The 17,500-nt window shown below is 48.6% G+C and overlaps 3 protein-coding genes across 8 annotated transcripts in view; 1 reads left to right on the forward strand and 2 right to left on the reverse strand.

Annotated features, from left to right (window-relative positions):
* The window catches only part of LOC126578349 (WD repeat-containing protein 47), a 57,501-nt gene extending 44,297 nt beyond the window's left edge, over positions 1-13,204 (reverse strand). For 2 of the 6 annotated variants that reach the window (XM_050240820.1, XM_050240814.1), the window contains exons 1-2: positions 13,086-13,191; positions 11,471-11,887 (exon numbers count right to left, since the gene is read on the reverse strand). The gene's annotated coding sequence lies outside the window, so the exon portion shown is untranslated. Of the gene's footprint in view, positions 1-11,470; positions 11,900-12,993; positions 13,010-13,085 lie in introns of those variants that run through there. The other 4 variants (XM_050240815.1, XM_050240817.1, XM_050240819.1 and 1 more) reach the window with 4 other exon arrangements.
* Positions 13,205-13,554: 350 nt separating this feature from the next.
* On the forward strand, positions 13,555-14,688 carry LOC126578366 (TM2 domain-containing protein almondex). Its single transcript, XM_050240847.1, has 4 exons — positions 13,555-13,718; positions 13,792-13,820; positions 13,888-13,950; positions 14,022-14,688. The coding sequence occupies exons 1-4, from the start codon at positions 13,610-13,612 to the stop codon at positions 14,586-14,588; spliced, it is 768 nt and encodes a 255-aa protein (XP_050096804.1). The 5' UTR covers positions 13,555-13,609; the 3' UTR covers positions 14,589-14,688.
* Positions 14,689-14,734: 46 nt separating this feature from the next.
* The window catches only part of LOC126578354 (Y-box-binding protein 1), a 6,034-nt gene continuing 3,268 nt past the window's right edge, over positions 14,735-17,500 (reverse strand). The window contains exon 1 of the mRNA XM_050240832.1: positions 14,735-17,500. This exon is cut by the window's right edge and continues 3,268 nt beyond it. The gene's annotated coding sequence lies outside the window, so the exon portion shown is untranslated.

Raw genomic sequence — 17,500 nt, forward strand, 5'->3', positions numbered from 1 at the left:
GATTAAGTTTTCGTTCGCTCGAAATCATCCCGTTCTGCCGGTTCTTATCTCCGTCGCCTCTCGTTGCGCGTTATCTGTCAAATTATCGCTCAAATTAACGATGACTCTGAATTCGTCTTACGTTGCGCTCTAGGCCAAGTTTTTCGTGTCGATTACATACGGAAATGCATAATAGATGAAGCTTCTTCTCTGTTTTGCGTACCTGTGCAGTGACCTGTGCTGCGTACTTTACTGTCGAACGTTAGAGGGAGTGTTTCTTATCCAAGAGATTAATACTGGAAAAGACTTACACAAAAGGGAGCAATACCCAACACGGAGCTACCATAATATCGTCATTTAATTTAGGTTTACTTTTACTCGCGGCCAGATGACCCATCTACCTCAACCGGAATCGGGTCACTGGGGTTGGTGGCTAACATGGACATTAGAGTCGATTGCATTTTCTCACTTCCCGCCCTAAAAGGGCCCACCACCAATGGGAAAAGTGTGGTGTGGCCTCAACACCTTTACACACAAAAGATTGGCCAGCCACCACCACCGGTCAGAAGGGAATGTCGAGGGTGACGCGGAACACGCCGGCCCGATCGGAACTTTCACCGGAAGGCGTAGGAAAGGCGTCTCCGTCCGCGCTGCATTAAGAGCCCATCATTTACGACAAAGTGGAAACCATCACATTACACCAGCGTAAGGGGACGATAGATGACCATAATACGGCCAAAGCGCTCTCTTTAGTGGCGCCTAGTGGTCGACGAACAGCTGATTACACTCGATCATCGCGACGAGCGATGTTTGCCAATTTATGTTTTACGAGGTACAATCAATCTCGCCAGTCATCCGCGGCCATTTGTCTGATGTCTGATGCATATTTGATGATCGGAAGCCATCAAGGCCAAGGAAATTGGCCATCAAGATCCAAGGGGGAAAAAAAAGATCTAGAATGGATTCCAAGCCGATGGTTTGTTCTCTCCAGGGACCTCATCTCATTATTTATTAATCTTTGTTTTTGTACTCTAAGGGCAATATTGGTTAATTGATTATCTGTGATTAACTGTAAAAATGCACGTTTAGGATGATCGATGCCACATGTTGCCAGCTAGCTACCAGCCAGATGGAAGAGAGAAAGTGAATTTCTGTGAAGAGGCTCTCCTTCTTCTTAACCGTTGCGCCAGCACCTTAACCATTTCCTTCAGGGTAGGTCCGCCAAATAGGCTTCAAACTCTAAAGCGAAAGCGATGCAAAAACAAACGCTCGAATGATGATCATGATGATCATGATGATGATGATGAAAATAGTTCAGTACCGAAAACGGCGTTTGGGCATCCCGAGCGGGCGTAGAGAGTGAAGTGAAAACATGCAATTAACAAATTTTGGACCGTTCGGCCCTACAATTATCCCCGGCCGTACCCAGTAGCTGCAACTACTGGACCACAGATCCGTAGTCTCCGGATGTCCGGATGTACCACCGTAGATACTATGCAAATCCCGTACCAACCACCACCACCACCACCAAACAGGGAAGAGTGCTGGGAAACCCGTCGAGCAAGAAAACTTCACGATTTCGCTCGAAAGAATCGACTGTAAAGGGAGCGCCGGAACGCAAAGGGAACCGCGGAACTACGGAACGGTCGGTGGCAAGATCGTGGTGTCTCGTGGTGCGCGAGCGTAAAGATTCCATCAGTCGCCGGGGTTTAACGAAGCATAAAATTAAAGCCGATCATCTATGGTGATCTGCTGGATTGGAGACAGGCCGGCGGATCACGAACCGAGTCACACCGGGCACCAAGACCGCCGTGGTGCCGTGATATGGTTTCCAATCGCATCCGTCGTGCCGTATTGGTGTGCGATGGAGAGTGGGTTAGGGGCAGCTAGCGATGTACCGTCGGTTATAGATCAGGCGGAAAATGTGATTAGAATTAGGGTAATCCGTTCGCGGTCGTATTGGAAAATCGCCGTTCGCATGGCAGAGCTAGAACCGGGTTTTTGCAGAGATTTTTATGTCTCTTTTGCATCGTTTTTAATGTATAGCTGAATGTAAGCTGTTCAGAACATGTATAAACATTAAATTTAATCAATTCAAATGACTTTTGGATCGGAAAGAACTCGTAAACTATTCGTTTCGTGTGATTGTAACTGATTTACAAAGTAATGAATGCAATAGACGATAACAACATGGTTTGGCTATGACTTTGTATAATTTTTTCTATAAAATTTAAAATGGAATCGGTTAAACCAGTAAAAAACTTGAAAACGTTAGTAACATTGGGATATGCGTATAAATGTTTGAAAACAGATAACTCAGATAGTATGAAACGAGAAAAGAAAGAACAAATATACCTCAGTAAAGATACACAATAGAATGTGAAAGCAATGCAATCCTCAAACGACAACAAACAAATGAATGTTGCATAGTACGATAGAAAGGCTAAGTAAAAGCGTACCATAAAAGTTATCTCATATCCAAACGACACAAGCAGCATGGACGAGATAAAAAAAAAACGCAACACACAAAAACACGTAATCGACGTTATTGGGCGCAATAGAACGCAGTCGCAGCTGTGTAGTCGCAGCACAGCACAGACCACAATGCCTATTGCACGGAATAAAAGACCACCCATTCGAAACCCCCGAGAGAGCCATACGACGATGGGCTGCTGAGCAAAACAGAGGTAAAAGAAGAACGACTCAGTCCTCGGTCTCAGCATCATTTCCGGAATGGAATAGTTTGTGCTACGTAACGTCGACAAACCGGGGATCGAGGTGTTGTGCGCCGCACAATCACGCCGGTACGCCGGTATTCCCCCGACAGTTCCAGACGAAAATATCGATTCAAAGTGGGACGATGTGCTGTTGATGATGGTAATGGTGATGTGGGCCGTCGACGCGCTTTCGTGGAGGAGGCACCAGCAGCAACAACAAGGGAAAAAAAGGGAAGAAAATTTAATAATTCAGAAAAAAGACTCGTGCCACCAACGCCACTACAGCCAAGCAGCATGCAGCAGGAGAGCATTTGTAGCCACAAGCCGCGGCGCGGTTAAAACAACAAGCAAAAGACCCCAATGATGATGATGAAACAATGCCCTCGCAATCGTCAGACCCACGGGTGTTAGTGGATTTTCATTTTCATTCGTCGGCGGTGTTTTACTGGATGGTTTTAAAAACGAAAATGAATTTTCCATTCCATTCCATTTTATTTTGAAAATACAAACTTTCCGCCAACTGCATTGCATGTCACCAGCGACCGTACGCTATCGTCACTCATTTAACATTCAACTGTTTGTGTTTGGGGTCCAAAGACTTCAACTTCACCCCTCCGTGTGGCTTCAAACGACAAACGCGTTAGGTAAAGTTACCGTTTTCAGCAAAAAAAAAAAACTGGCATGCCAAAGGGAGTGGAGCCACTGCTGACGTATTGTTTATAACATTTCTATTGTTTCTTTCTTTTTTTTTGCCTTCCGTTTCTTTTTCCACGGTGCAAGATTGATCGCGTTGATACGCGATACTCGACCGACCGACCGACCGGCTGCCTGGCTTCGTCACGTTCGATCAACTCCCTCGACAAACTCCAGCGTTTACCAGCCACAAGCCACCCCTCCGAACCATAAAATCTACCACCACCGAGCCGACCAATCGATCACATGTTGTTTGATGAGCTGTTGAATGAAGTGTTTTTATCGTAAAAACAGCGCAGTGAAGGCAGTGCGAGTATCGGCGAGGAAAAGAAAACGGAAGGGTGAAGGGGAAGGAAATAACAAATCGGAACCAACTCGAATCAACTACTCCGGCCGGCATGCCTGTCTGTCTGGTCTGGTCTGGCCCGGGGTCTGGGTGGATGCCATTGCGATGCGTCGTCTTGCGACGCGAGGGGCAAATCGTGGCGACTTTTGAAGGCTTTGGCCGCGGCTCGCCATGCGTTTCACGGTCGGTATCGCGTTCGTATGAGTTAAGATAAGGGGAGGAAGAAGGGTAGTAGGGTGCTGGGCCCCCGTTAGACCTGAGAGCGCAGTGGTAACACATTATTGTATCGTGTTTCATTCGGGTTTTTGGTGTTGACAGCAGGGGTTTTGCCAGCGTGACTGCGATATCCATGGTCTGCAAAAGGGAGCGAGGGACCGGCCAACATGTGTTAGTTATGCTGTCGAGGAGACCGGCTTCTTCGCGCACATCCTTTCCTTTCATTCGTGCGCGATCGATGCGCAGCATGGAAGACATTCAATTTGAAGGGAAAACACATTCAACTGCTAGAGATATGGTGTCTCCGTTATGGATGAAGTTGTTTTTTTTTTCACTCCATTAAGCCATTTCCAATGGAGCATGGAATGTGGTTGGAATGTAAAAGGAAAAATCAATCTCAATCAATATTGGTGCGACAGGAAATGCATAAAAAACCATTCACTTTTTGGTTTTTTTTTATTATGTCTGTGAATGAAAACCAATTATACTGATCATTATTACGTGTAACAGTTAAAATATGATCACTGGTAGCGTTAGAGGACCAATTAAAATTCTCTGCACCTCTTTTCATATTTGCTGTATTAAATCACAAACAAACAAACAGAGCTCCATCGTTTGATCTTTATGAGCCTTTCTGCAAAAGCTATAAACTATCCCAGAAACAAATAGAGCCTACACCTTAATCATCATCTACACCAATATCAGTGCCAGTAGTGCCTCGCAAACAGAACCGCTACGCGTTTGATGTTGTTTCGCTTGGCTTGGCGCCTGTCTTGCTTCCCACAACCTGACTGACCAGCCCTCTTCTCCAACAGAACACACAGATTAAGACCCAGCTAAATTGGCTTTTCGGACCACCGGGAGCCCTAGTAGCAGCAGCCAGCCATCCAAGGGAGTAACCCTGACCACCACCAACACTATCTACGGCAGCCTTCACATACTTAGCCAACCGCGCAACTCCCGATCCGCTAATGGGCGCCCTCTGTTTTTTTTTTGCGATCCAAACCACGCAAAACAATCAATCGTGATCGCGGTGGGCAACGAAGGAGCAACAATTATGTACGCTAGCACCACCAGCAACAGCAGCATCATCGTCCGCGCTGAAGCGTTATTAATTATGGTTTAGAGTTGGTGGCCTAGCACGATGGCCACCATAAACCGTCGGGCCCAACGCAGTTCAGCGCACCCTTTCGCTTGATCTCTGTGGTGTAAGTTAATTTTCTGCAGTCAATTTCAAACGGATCTCGCATATTGATCCATTTGATGCCTGCAGCAGCAGCAGCAGCAGCTGCTGCAGAAGGGGAAAGCTTCCCTTCGTGAAGGGCACCGGTTTGCAATTTGCATACCTGGGAATAGCACACAGGGACACACCGAGTAGCAATGCCGGATGTTACACGCACCGATGGACCTCCGGCGCAAGTGTTTTCCCTTTTGATAAGTACCGTTTTCAATCCGCTTCGCATCATAACGAGATCGCGATGAAAAATGAAAATGAAAACTCTTATCTTGCCAGGAAAACGAGGGGGAGTTTGAGAAGAAACGAGATTATAATCTAAAAGATCCGAGCAGATCACAGTCGATGCCGACTTCTTGCGTTGCGCTCGAATTTCGTTAAAAGACGCAAACTATTGATCATTCTCATTCCTCCTTTCGGAGGTTCCCGCAAGAACAAACGCTCGTAAAACGGTCCGATCCGGCGCACCATGTAAGGAGCGATCCAGAGAGTGTGGCTTAATCCCACACGCACCAGCCAAACGGCACAGCCGGAGCATGTCATGGCGCATTTTTTATTATTTTTTTTTTGGGGCGTCGTCATTCTTATGCTAGCGTCAGTTTTTTTTTGGCATCCACCATGTTTAGTGTTTTTTTGTGTGTTGGAAATAAGATAGAGACTCCCGGGTGGTGCGATGGTGTGGCAGGCTCATTTCTCAGTGTCTTTCGTATCATCTCATAAGCACAACGCGAAGCAACGATCATCGCACCACTCTGGGCGGCGTGGCGTGAAGAAACGAATTCATCAACCAGCGGGGCAGTAGAACCCTGGCCAGCCAGCCAACTAGCAGCCCGGTAGACTGTAAAATGGGTGTGTGTTGCTCCACGAACGAATGAGCCACCGGTGAGGCGTCGGGCAGACAATATGCGAGATGATCGATCCGCTCAGCTGGTGCCGGGGCCATCCGCGGGGTTAGTGTTGTGTGGCGTGCACGCCGACGCCGCCACTGCCTCCAATAATTAACCGGCGCTATGCTTTGGCGAGCCCCGGCCAGCAACGAAAAGGGGAGGAAAAAAAATGAAGCAGAAAACATGCAAAACAATTAACAGACGGATAGTGAATGGACGAGCGCATACTCAACCTCTGTAGCATCTGTATTACGGAATCCGGAGCTCCGGAGTGCCTCACAGTCTGTCCGGCCAGTGCGCCGTTTGCATTCGATCGTTGCAGCCCCATAAAGCAGCCTCTGTATGAGCAAACTCAGCATATCGACAGATCGTATGCAGTTGGGCCCGAGAAGGCAGCGCCAGTTCAGCACAAGGCGCACTGGCGATTGGCATTGACCAGCAGCGGTGGTGCGTTACCACACTCTCGGGTAACTGCACTGCGTGCATGCAACCGACTTGGAGAGCTGGCCACTGAACCGGCGGCAGATGAACTGGCCAGCAGGCCGGCCGGCTTGCACAAACCGCCAATTAGCAGACGGCCGCGATGGAGCAGTTTTCCATCCAATGCATGCGTTTGATTTCTCGAGGAAGAGTCGAGCCCAGCCCGGGTTGTCCCGGTATGGCAAGGCGTTGATTCCGGGTTCCGGTTAATGGGAGGGCTGTCTGAGCACGATAGGACCGTAGTAGACCAGCAAGCTAAGCGTCATTGATTTTAATGTGGAGTTAGAGTTCGTTTGGCCATGGGATAGCAATGAAAGTTGGTCTTGCCAGTGATTGACATGTCATGTCTGTACTTCCATACATCATTCAAGCATATTTATGGAATATTATGGGAATTTTCACTGCATAAATGTTAATATATAGTTAAATATAAAAATTTTAAGCCTGTTCGTTACAAAGTCTAGTATCTGATTAAAATAACCAAAAACTACATTAAAATCCTATTCCTTTCTTGAGGAATACAGCAGCAATGAAACATGTTTGATGTTAAGGAGAGGTAAGGTCAATGAATTTCCTACTTCTTGATCAGCTCAATGTTTCCTGAAACAATTTTTAATATCCTCGAAGACTTGGCATCAATTATGAGATGAAAAAACTCTCCTTTCACCAAAAAATCTTGAAAATATATAAAGAAAACAGCTGTTTACCTTTTGCAACGCTGTAATTGTCCACCTAACGCTTAAGGCAATTGTCTTTGGAGTAAACAGAGTTACGTTGTTGCTTTTGCGAGTACAAATCCCCAACAACACAGCCAGTGACTTTGTCACCAACCCTAGTCCATCGTCACACCTCTTTCGCTACAATCAATTAGAGACTCCCGGGGACCCGTAGGCTTGTGAAAACCAATGGCAACGAATGTTTATAAGCTTTAGCGACGCCATCCACACTCCTATCGCCGCCGCGCCATATCTTTCGCGTTGAAAATTGCACCAATTTGCTAAACTTTTTAATTTCCTTCCTCCAATTGCCCATGTTCACGTTGGCCACCCCGGTTACCGGTGCCAATGCGGCCCCAATAGTGCCCCAAAAAGGGGGGGTTTCTCTCTTCTTTAAATCAATCTTTTATTCGCCGCTCACCCAGAGCGTGTACAGCGCACAAGACGACGAGACGCAATAGCGCACAATAATCATGTTCTGGCCCCCCTTGCCCTGTTGGGGCTGTGCAATTTGGGATACGCGAAGCAACGAGCGTGGCCCCAAATTTCGCTACAAATTGGCAAAAAGTTGGGAAACGGGCACTGGCAGCGGAGAAAGGAGTATATCTTGCAAGGTGAAGGTGAAGGTGCGATAATAAAAACCATTTTTGCTGTTTGAGCTGAGCTGCCTGATAAATGCCGAGCGCCCCTCCCCGTCTGGACGAAACCTGGACTTATTTTCCAATTTTCTGCACCACACGTTCTCTTGGAGCAACATTCGTTGTACGAGGAGTTGTGAGGGGTGCCTTTGGGGGTACGGCATCAGCGGAAACACAACTCGCGGACCTCAGCTCGCGCGCCACATATCAACTACTCGTGCGCCGTTATCATCGGGTCGGCGGCGAAAGAAAAATCCCCTCGATCCCGGACGGACCGAAACTGGTTTCGCCCAAAAAACGAGTCAGCCACCTGGCCGCACCTGGATCATCCGCAATGATCTGGCAGCTCTTTTGTTGGTTGTTGGAAGTAAAGGAAGAAAAAAACACGCACAAAAAGTTCGTCAAACATTCCTTGTCTTTGTTGTGATGCTCGGGCGCCGATCGCGGTAATGGCTAATTTCCACGATCCGCTCGCTATGATAAGGGCGAGCCTTCTCCACGCTCCACGCACGCTGTTGTGCGTCGATCATGTGCTGATCATGCGCAGTGCGATCGGCCGTCTGCCAAGTCCTTTCGAGAGGCTGTGAGCTCACCAATCAACAGAACAGGAACGAGCCGATATAGGGTGGGGGATCGCATCGCACGCTGATGATGCGTGAAATTGACAGCTGGATTGAGAAGGATTCTCTCGGAGACGTGTGGGGTGGTGACCGGTTCCGTTAGGAGGACCCGGAACGGACGTTACCAAAGTCGTACACTTCGGGGCCCTTTTTGATTGAGAGAGAGACGGGCAAGAACCCGTTTTCGTTGGGAGTCGGACAGCAAGTGGCGCGTGGTACTAGATAAGGGCCGTAAATGTGTGAGAAATGCCCTCCCCAGTGGCTGCTGGTGCTGGTGGTGCTTCTGATGCTGCTGCCGTTTAGCCGCGGTGTTGGAGTGTCTTATTATCGAATCGATTAAGGACGGATAGCGCTTGTTGACCCGAGGTTACCGAGATGTGGCTGCCGACTGGTAACTGTTCTTCTTCAAAACAGCAAACAGCTCGTTGCTTAAAAAAAATCCCTCTTTTAATTTGAACGCAATGAAGCGTAGAGCTTTCAACTTTTTATTTAAAAACAAAATTTAAACCAAATTCCTGTTCCTACGAGGAAGCTGACAAAATTGAATTCAACTGGGGGCACACTTTTTTCGGGGGGTGCGTCGACCTGCTTAATCAAGCATTTTCCATGGGCATGCTTCAGGCATGTAGTAAGCGACAGCGAAGACACCTTCGATGGCTATCTGCTGGCGTATCAGCAGTTGGCCCACGATGGAGCCCAGCCAGAAAGGAGCTGCTGCCTGTTAAATAAACATGCGAATCGTTTGGTGTGCTAATTTTATGATCCTCTTCACTCCTCAGCACTAGCAGCATCAATAGTAGGAGAGAGGAAGAGAGAAATGGCGGTGAAATGGTCGAAGCCAATCTTCATTCACATACCCAGAGGAGCGCACGAAATCGTGGCGTCAACTGTGGCACCCTCACACGGCACGGGGTGCAAACAATATCATTTCTCTCTCTCTCCCAAACACACAGCATCAGTAGCAGCAACAGTAGCAGCATCAGCAGCGAGTGTGCACAATAGCGGTAAATGCATAATTTGTTCATCATTTATGACTTGCACGGCAGATTCCCCGAACCCCAAACCAAGCGCTATGGCCGCTGACGGTGGCGGCTTAAACGATAGGAAACGTCGTTGTTGCCAGTTGGTGGAACCGATCGTGGGTTCAGCTTGGTTGACTTCGCTTTCCGATTGTCGCGTGCTCGAGACGAGGGAAATTGCGCGAAGAACTCACGAAATGGGATGCTGGGGTGCTGGTGCGCAATCGGGCATGGTGGGCCTGGCCGAGGCACGCGCAGAATCCAGAACACACCAGGCAAGATTATGCACCGATGCACCTAGAAAGCAGCGGCCCCGGAACATCCGGCGTTCCGGATTCGTGCGGCGAGCAACGCAAACGGTGGCGCATATGGCGTGCAGGGGGTGGTGGTGGTGGTGATGGGTGTGCTGGAATCGTTTTATCGGTGCATCCGTTCCGTTACGAATGATGATCCCCACCAAGAGGCACACAACCACCGTAAGCCATCGAAATCGGTGGAAATCGGAATTAGTATCGCTAAACGACGATTTGGGCCCTGGCTTTCATGCGTAATGCGTCCCAGTGAAGGCATCCATGCTTTGTAGCTGTAGAGAGATAAGAGGAGAAGCGAGAAAAGGAGAGCGAAGCATCCAAATTGCTAGCTAGCAATGGGGCACAGTAATGATGAGTTGTGTGTTGCGGCAATCACCGGCACCATAATCTCGCATGATCATCGTGGCCTCCGATCTTCTCGTATCGACCTTTTAAAGATGATTCGATCTGAGGCGCTTCTGGGCCCCTCTTTTTACGATTGCCACCACACACACGCATACGCAAACACCAGCAGAAACATAAATAACCGATGATACCGACGATCGGTTAATGATCTTAACCCGGTCCTCCCTAAAAACACGTTTTCGGAATCTCGCGGAATGTCTATTCTATTCCTCGCTCATTCACGTGCGACAATCGAAAGAAATAGAATTCGACGACCGAACCCTCAACAACAGATGGATCATATTGCGATCAACGCTCCTGGCATCACGGTTCCGTTACAAGACCAACCCGTGCATTCGTAGCATAAACAATAACAACCCCTTGGCTGTATAACTTGCTCTAGGGGGTGACGGTGGTGGTTTGGTTTTGAAAACGTAATTCGCTTCGAAGAGGAATGTGATCCCCACACGCCACGCGCCAGTAGCGTGCGCCAACCCCGTCGCTTGGGACCGGACGCACATCAATTTATGCTGGTGACAAGCGTGACCTAAAAATACCGAAAGAAAACCCGCTATTCTCGATTACGGAATTGCGGCGACGCCGTCGTGGCTTAGTGTTTCGCTGGCGGTGATGGTGGGTGGAAGGAAGTATTCCTAAGCACCACCCACCCACCCACCCACTGCTCGCGAAGGTCAAGGCGATGGGAAGCGATCGAAGTGCGCAGGGTGTGCGCGGGGTGTGGTTGCTGTGATGGGAAGCAGCGAGAGCAGGTCAGAGCAACGGACGGACGAAAGAAGGAGTGCAATTGCAGTCCTGTTCAAGTGCACGTTTGTCTGTATGTTGCCTGGGTGGTTGGCCGGTTTGACAGCTCGGTTTGGCCAAAGAAATGCACCCAGTTCCGGGACCGGTTTTTGGAACGAATTGAATGGTCTGGTTGGGGAGCGTAGCTCCAGCTTCCATTCGAGATGCGGGAGTAGCAGTACGTCATCTCTCATGGCATCATTACGATTCCAATCCAAAAAAAAAACGACGTTCGAATTGCCGGATGATTTTCTTCCCCGCAAATCATGTCCTGCTAAGTATTAAATTGCGATAAATTGGCGATCATTAGAGGTAATGTTGGCCACCCTAACCCATACAGCGGTAATGCTGGCAGCCCCCTTTCTAATTGGCAGCCATTGTCCTGCGCGTTCGGGGCCAAAACAATGGACAAGGAAGCGTTTTTCGTACCTTTTTTAGCAGCAGGTGAAGGCGAAGAATCACTTCCAGGCGACGACGTGTGCCGGCGGGCGGCCCCCGGAGATCATCTATTGTTGTTTTCACCCGTTCGAAGGCGTGTTGGTCGATGGCGATCGTAGATCCGGCCGCTTAACAGCAGCAACAGCAACAGCTGACTTTGATGAGTTACGCGGCGCGATTGATTTGGACGAAACAACACCTTTTGCGGGGACGGCGATGCAACAACAACACCGCGGGGAACTGAGAGGGAACAAATGAGGGGATTTTCCTCCACCTCCTCGAGCACTGCCTGTTTTCTGCTCCACTAACACTGCCACTGTGCACTTTGATTCATTTCCCTTCCCCCGTTCGGCCCCTTCTCTAACACATCACACAGATCACTTTGCTCTTTTTCTCTTACTTTTCTTTCTAAAAAAAGGACTGAAATTACAACATTAATCACACATCATCATCATGCCGGACGGAGCGGAAAATGTGGAAATAAAGGGAAAGGGGGCTCCTCCTGCAATCGTTTTTCGATCGATTATTTTCCCTCGTGCAGGCATGCGGCTGGCAAAAGGGAAGCTCGCGGTTCGCGGTTTCGCCTTCAACCGAGTGACGGTGCAACCGGAAGAAAGCCCACCATCGTAAGCAGGCGATGAATACTCTAGTAAGCCGGCACCACAACCCACCGAATGCATCGCCGATTTGCATCATCGGCAGCGGCGACGGCGGAAGTTCGCGGGGGGAGAGAGAAAAAAAATTGGGCGTGAGTGTGCCGGCGACTGTGGCAACTTTCGTTTTTCCTTCCATTCAAGGTATCCAATCAGAGGGAGTCCCCTCTGGGCAGACGAAATAGAGTAGCAGAGCAGCAGCTGCTACGTAAGGAACCATATTGAGGCGGTTTTGGGGTGGTGGTGAAGAAATGACATTTTCCCATTTTCCTGGATAGTACGCACACACAGACGGTGCGCGGAAAACACCAACCACCGTCCCCATGAACGTCCTTTGAGGGGGAACGAATGACATCACTCCCATCCACGGGAAAATGCGGCTTTTCCTCGTATGTCATGACGCACTTGGTATAGAACCAGGAGCCGGAAAAATCCTTTTCATCTTCATCTGACCAAAGGAGGCCTCACTCTTTCTCTCTCTTGCTCTTTGTGCCACCTTCAGATCCTGATGCACCGTTTTACTCCGGTTGCTTCCCTCTACCACCCCCACTGGAAGTCGTTGTCACCGACGGTGGTGTCGTCACAACAAAAGAAAGGAAAAAAAAACCAGAAGGTGCAGCCGATGAGGAGAAAGACGAGGACGATGGTTGGCCTTCAAATCCTCGGCTGGAAGAAAATTCCGTGCACTCCGCTTCGCAGCATGAGATCACACCTCCCGCACGGGGGACGCTATTTCGAGACTCCGCCGAGAAGACGATGATGATGATGATGCACCGCACAGAGCGCGGTCCAGCCAGCTGCACGGATTATGCTGCAGATATCCTGAACTGGAACCGCCATCCACTCGCACGCCGTTCGCACCTGCTGTTGAGGTGAATCACAGGCGTAAACCACCTTCTCTGGGGGGTTTTAATGATAAACTTGAGCCACTGTTATCATCACACAAAACTCACGCACGCCAAAAACACAAATTGGAGCTCGCGACGACGACAACGAAGACGACACTGGATGACACAGCTTCAACGGCGGCAGCGGCGGCGGACCGAGGAGATACCAACCGCTTCGAATCACGACAAAATAACGAGTGCGAAAGGGTAGGAGAAGGGCGCCACCAAGAAGACACCACCCACCGCGGACGAAACGTCAGTAAGCGCTGCACAAAGGGTTCGATTCGTTGCGAACATCGCGTTGCAGCGAAATTGGAGCATTGGAAATTATTTGTAGGACTTACGTAAGTCGATTAGAACAAAGAATTCCACGTCATATCCAGATACAACAGCCACTCAACAGAGATGTTGAGAAAAGATTGAAAATAATTAAGAAAAACTGGGAAAAAGATGGACGAGCGATTCGGCCACCAGCAACTGTCAAATTGAATGAGAGCAATCAAAACAACAACAAACGAGAAACGTCAAACTTTGCGCAACACCCGCCGCTCCACCATCCGTTTCTTGCTTGGTTTTATCGGAAAATTAACATGTTTAGCGGTTTTCTATTCGGACGAACGTGCGTACGGTTGAACTGGAAGTCGGTCGTGTTTTTGATGATGTCGCTCATCCTATCCCACGTACGAATCACCCAATCATGTGAGTAAAATGCGCCCAGGTTGCACTCTCTTTCCGCACTCTGCCTAACGAGATGTTTTCTTCCCTCCAACAGCCGTAAACTCCAACAATCCGGAAGTGACGGTAAGTAGAGGACGATGCTTATCTCCACAGTTACCCTTCTCATGGTTTATTGGTCCTTTCGTTGTAGCCCACGAAACTGGAGAAGACCAGCTCCGACACGGATCGATCGGCGGTCACCATCAATTCAAACGTAAGAATCAACTGCTAGCAACCTACACATGGCCGATGTTAATCAGCAGTTCCTCTCTTGCCTTCCACCAGACAAAACCCTCCGATACGAGCCACTGCCCGGTCGATGTGCTCTGTAGCGATCTGCCCAACTCTTGTCTGCAGTGCAACTACATTCCGAATTGCCTGTACGGGGCGGAAGTGAACGTAACCTGCATTCCCAAGAACAACGTCAACTGCCAGTGGGACAGAGCGCGACCGTCGGTCAATCAGGGCGAGCTGAAGCGCCCGATGATATGCCGGTACTGCTACCAGACCGAACGCTGGGAGCACGTTTGCGAGCAGAAGGGTAACTGCAATTCGATCGGTTCCGAGTTTAAAACCAACTGCACGGTCCATCCGGAGATCCTGTGTATGGGCAATCGGACGTTCATGAAGAAAATTCCGTGCAACTGGACGCAGGGCTACCGATGGTCGACGACGCTCATGCTCAGCATTACGCTCGGTGGGTTCGGTGTCGATCGGTTCTTTCTTGGTCACTGGCAGGAAGGGATCGGTAAGCTGTTTAGCTTCGGCGGTCTCGGTGTTTGGACGTTGATCGATGTGCTGTTGATCTCGCTGCACTATCTCGGGCCTGCCGATGGATCACTGTACATCTAAGAAAGCTGCAGCGTAGCATTGATAAGCGAAATTTGTGATAACGAGCGATAGTTTATGCTAAGTGGAGTGGATCATATAAGTAAAGCCAATAGTTCTACCATATAAACCTTGTCTCGTCCATGACTATGCCAGAAACACGCGGTTGATTAAAATTTTTCGATTTTTTTATTGATTTTCTGGTACCTTTTTCTCCGCTTTGGGTTATGTTTCACAAGTTTCGACATAGTTTCCGTTGTTCTGCGGTCTTGATGTGACCCTGCTCTGCTGGAAACAAGTAGTATAGCGGCATCATTGTTGTTCAGCTGAGCTGACTGACTCACGTTGTTGTTGTTGTTGTGGGGCGTTGGATGTTGCCGCCCGCTACAGCTGCTGCCTCTGTTGCTTATGTGTGTTGGTTGATTGGTTGGTTCCTTTTACTGCTTAAACAATCGGTCTTCTCTTCTCGAATCCCACCAGTTCCGCCGCCGCCGCACGCTAACGTATCGCAATCGATAGATTTTGCTGTTTTTCCGATTGATTCTTTTACGACCCACGTGCCTGTTTGCCGGCCGGTACACGCGCGCACGCTCTTATCGTTCATCATTGTGCTGCTGTTGCTTCTGCCATGTGTATGCGAGTGTGTGATACGCTTTTTAACGCTTTTACCCTCTTTTTGGGGCGCTTGCTTTATCATTACTTGATCATGCTTAAACATTACTAAATAGGTCTTACTGACTGCCTTGTTGCTTTCTCTACGTGTGTTATTTAGTTGTCAACGTGTTCTTCATCTTATGTTCTTAAATGTTTCACTTGCCCAATGTTGGGTGTGGCGTGTTGGATGGTTCGACCACACACCACCTTTTAGCCGGTTCACAGTTGCTGTTTCCTATTGTTTGTGGGTTGATGATGTGGATTTCTGTTTTTCTGTTTTTTTTTTATTCGTCCTGCCACTACTCTGCTGCTGGCACGTGTGCTCTGTATGGTATGAGTGGTTTACGCGCGCTGCTCTCGATTCAATCTTGATTTGATCTCGAAAACGATCGCAACACCGCATGCTCTCCACCGTACACTACACATTGCAATTAAACATTGGTATTAGAGCATTTACTTTTACTGTGTTATTCTTCTCTTTGTTTTTTTTCTGGGCATCTTTTTTTTATCCAGCTCCTTTACTCTAGCTATTGTTTCTGCCCTCGCCCTCGCACAGGCAAACCTCGTGTCCCCGTTTTTCCCCTACATTACTAGGTGCTTCAAACAAATCTTAATGCTGCACCATGCTGCTGCTGCTGCTTGGCATCCCTGCGCTGTCCTGCTTTTACGCCGTGTTTTCACACCTGGCACGTTCTATCAACTCTAGTAGTACACGCGGTTTGATGATATACTGGTAGTACTGTGTTGCTTACTGCTGTTTTGTTACTGACTGTTTCTGTGTGTATGTGGTGATGAGAGTTTGCTGCTGTTTGTTTGGCTTTCTCACTCGTTATTAACTCACGCCTCGTTAAATTCAATGTTAAGTTCATATGCAACTCTCCTCCCGCTCTCCCTCTCTCTCTCGCTTGCCCTTATTATTTGGTTGTAATCTAACAAAACACACTCATCGCGATCCACTTTGCTCTTCCCGAAAAATCGGCCATAATCATGTACGTAATGTTTGTGTGTCTAATGTCTATGGGTCAAACTATGGACTTTTACACAGTCTCCTTCCATTCTTTCAAAACTGCAAAAACGGCGCGAGATAGCGAGATGATAAATGATTACATGTTAATATGATTTACTGGTAATATACGCTGCCCGACCCCGGATGTTGCGAGCCAGTACACCTTCTCCTGTTCGCGTGTTCCCACCATTCGGGTGTACCGCTCATCCTCCTCCTTCTCCTTCAACTTAACCGGTGATCGCGGAATCTCTGCTCCCAAATTCATTGCCATTTTCATCTCATCTCTGCCTGTCTTCCTCTCTTCCTCTGTTTTTAGTAACTAACAATCGATAATTGTAGTAGTATGAATAATTTGCAAATTTATGCCAGTATATGCTGCTCCTCCCTTTTGGCTCCTGCTTCGTTAAATCTATTGTACTCTGTGTTAAAAGCAATGCAAACGGTTCTGAAACAAACAAACAAAACGGGAAGGAATAAAAACAATTCAACCTAGAATCTAAAAAGCCAGCGGTCCCACCTCCCTGGCTGCGAACCATCCATCGAATCGACCGACCGAGCACACCACGTGGTGCATGGCGGCCGCGCGTACCGTTTTCACGGTGAGCAGCAGCAGAGTCACGCAGCGCGGACTCCACAGCGCGGAAAACACGCTAAAAATACACATTCTATGCGACTGCTGCTGGTGATCGCTATTTTGAAGCATTCTACGTGAGATAGCGCAGTGCCCAGTTAGCACGACGCGAGTGGGATTTGAGGATAGGGCCACCCATCGTGCGCAAACGCGCATAGCTCCAAAGCGTATAGTGCGTGCGCCTCATGCACGCATGTTCGTCGAGATGCTCTGGTTCGGGGTTTACTGTTTGGGAATCAACAACTTCCCACTCGCATTCCTGTGTTCCTGGCCCGCCGGTTGCCCGATGGATGGATAATTTCTGGCCAAAACCAAAAATCACAGACAGCACCCGCTTTGTGGCGGTTCTTCTGTAGCATGCTGGCCAGGGAGGACACACCTTCGTGTCGCCTTTTTTGGCTTGTATATGCGCATGTGGTTGAGAGTTGCATGGTGTATTAGAAAGACAAAAAACAAAACTTTCTAGAAATTGTGAATTACACAAACCACACCCACGCGCACCCACGGTGCCCTGCGGCCTGCACCTCGCTGCTTTACTACACACGATGTTGATGCGCCAACAACGGTTCCGGGTGTGCGGATCTCTACCAACACTCAATTTACTCCGTTTGCGTTTGTGTATGTGTGTACTTAGTACTAATAATC

The sequence above is a fragment of the Anopheles aquasalis genome, chromosome 3 (assembly GCF_943734665.1).
Source record: "Anopheles aquasalis chromosome 3, idAnoAquaMG_Q_19, whole genome shotgun sequence".
In the NCBI taxonomy this organism is placed as follows: domain Eukaryota; kingdom Metazoa; phylum Arthropoda; class Insecta; order Diptera; family Culicidae; genus Anopheles; species Anopheles aquasalis.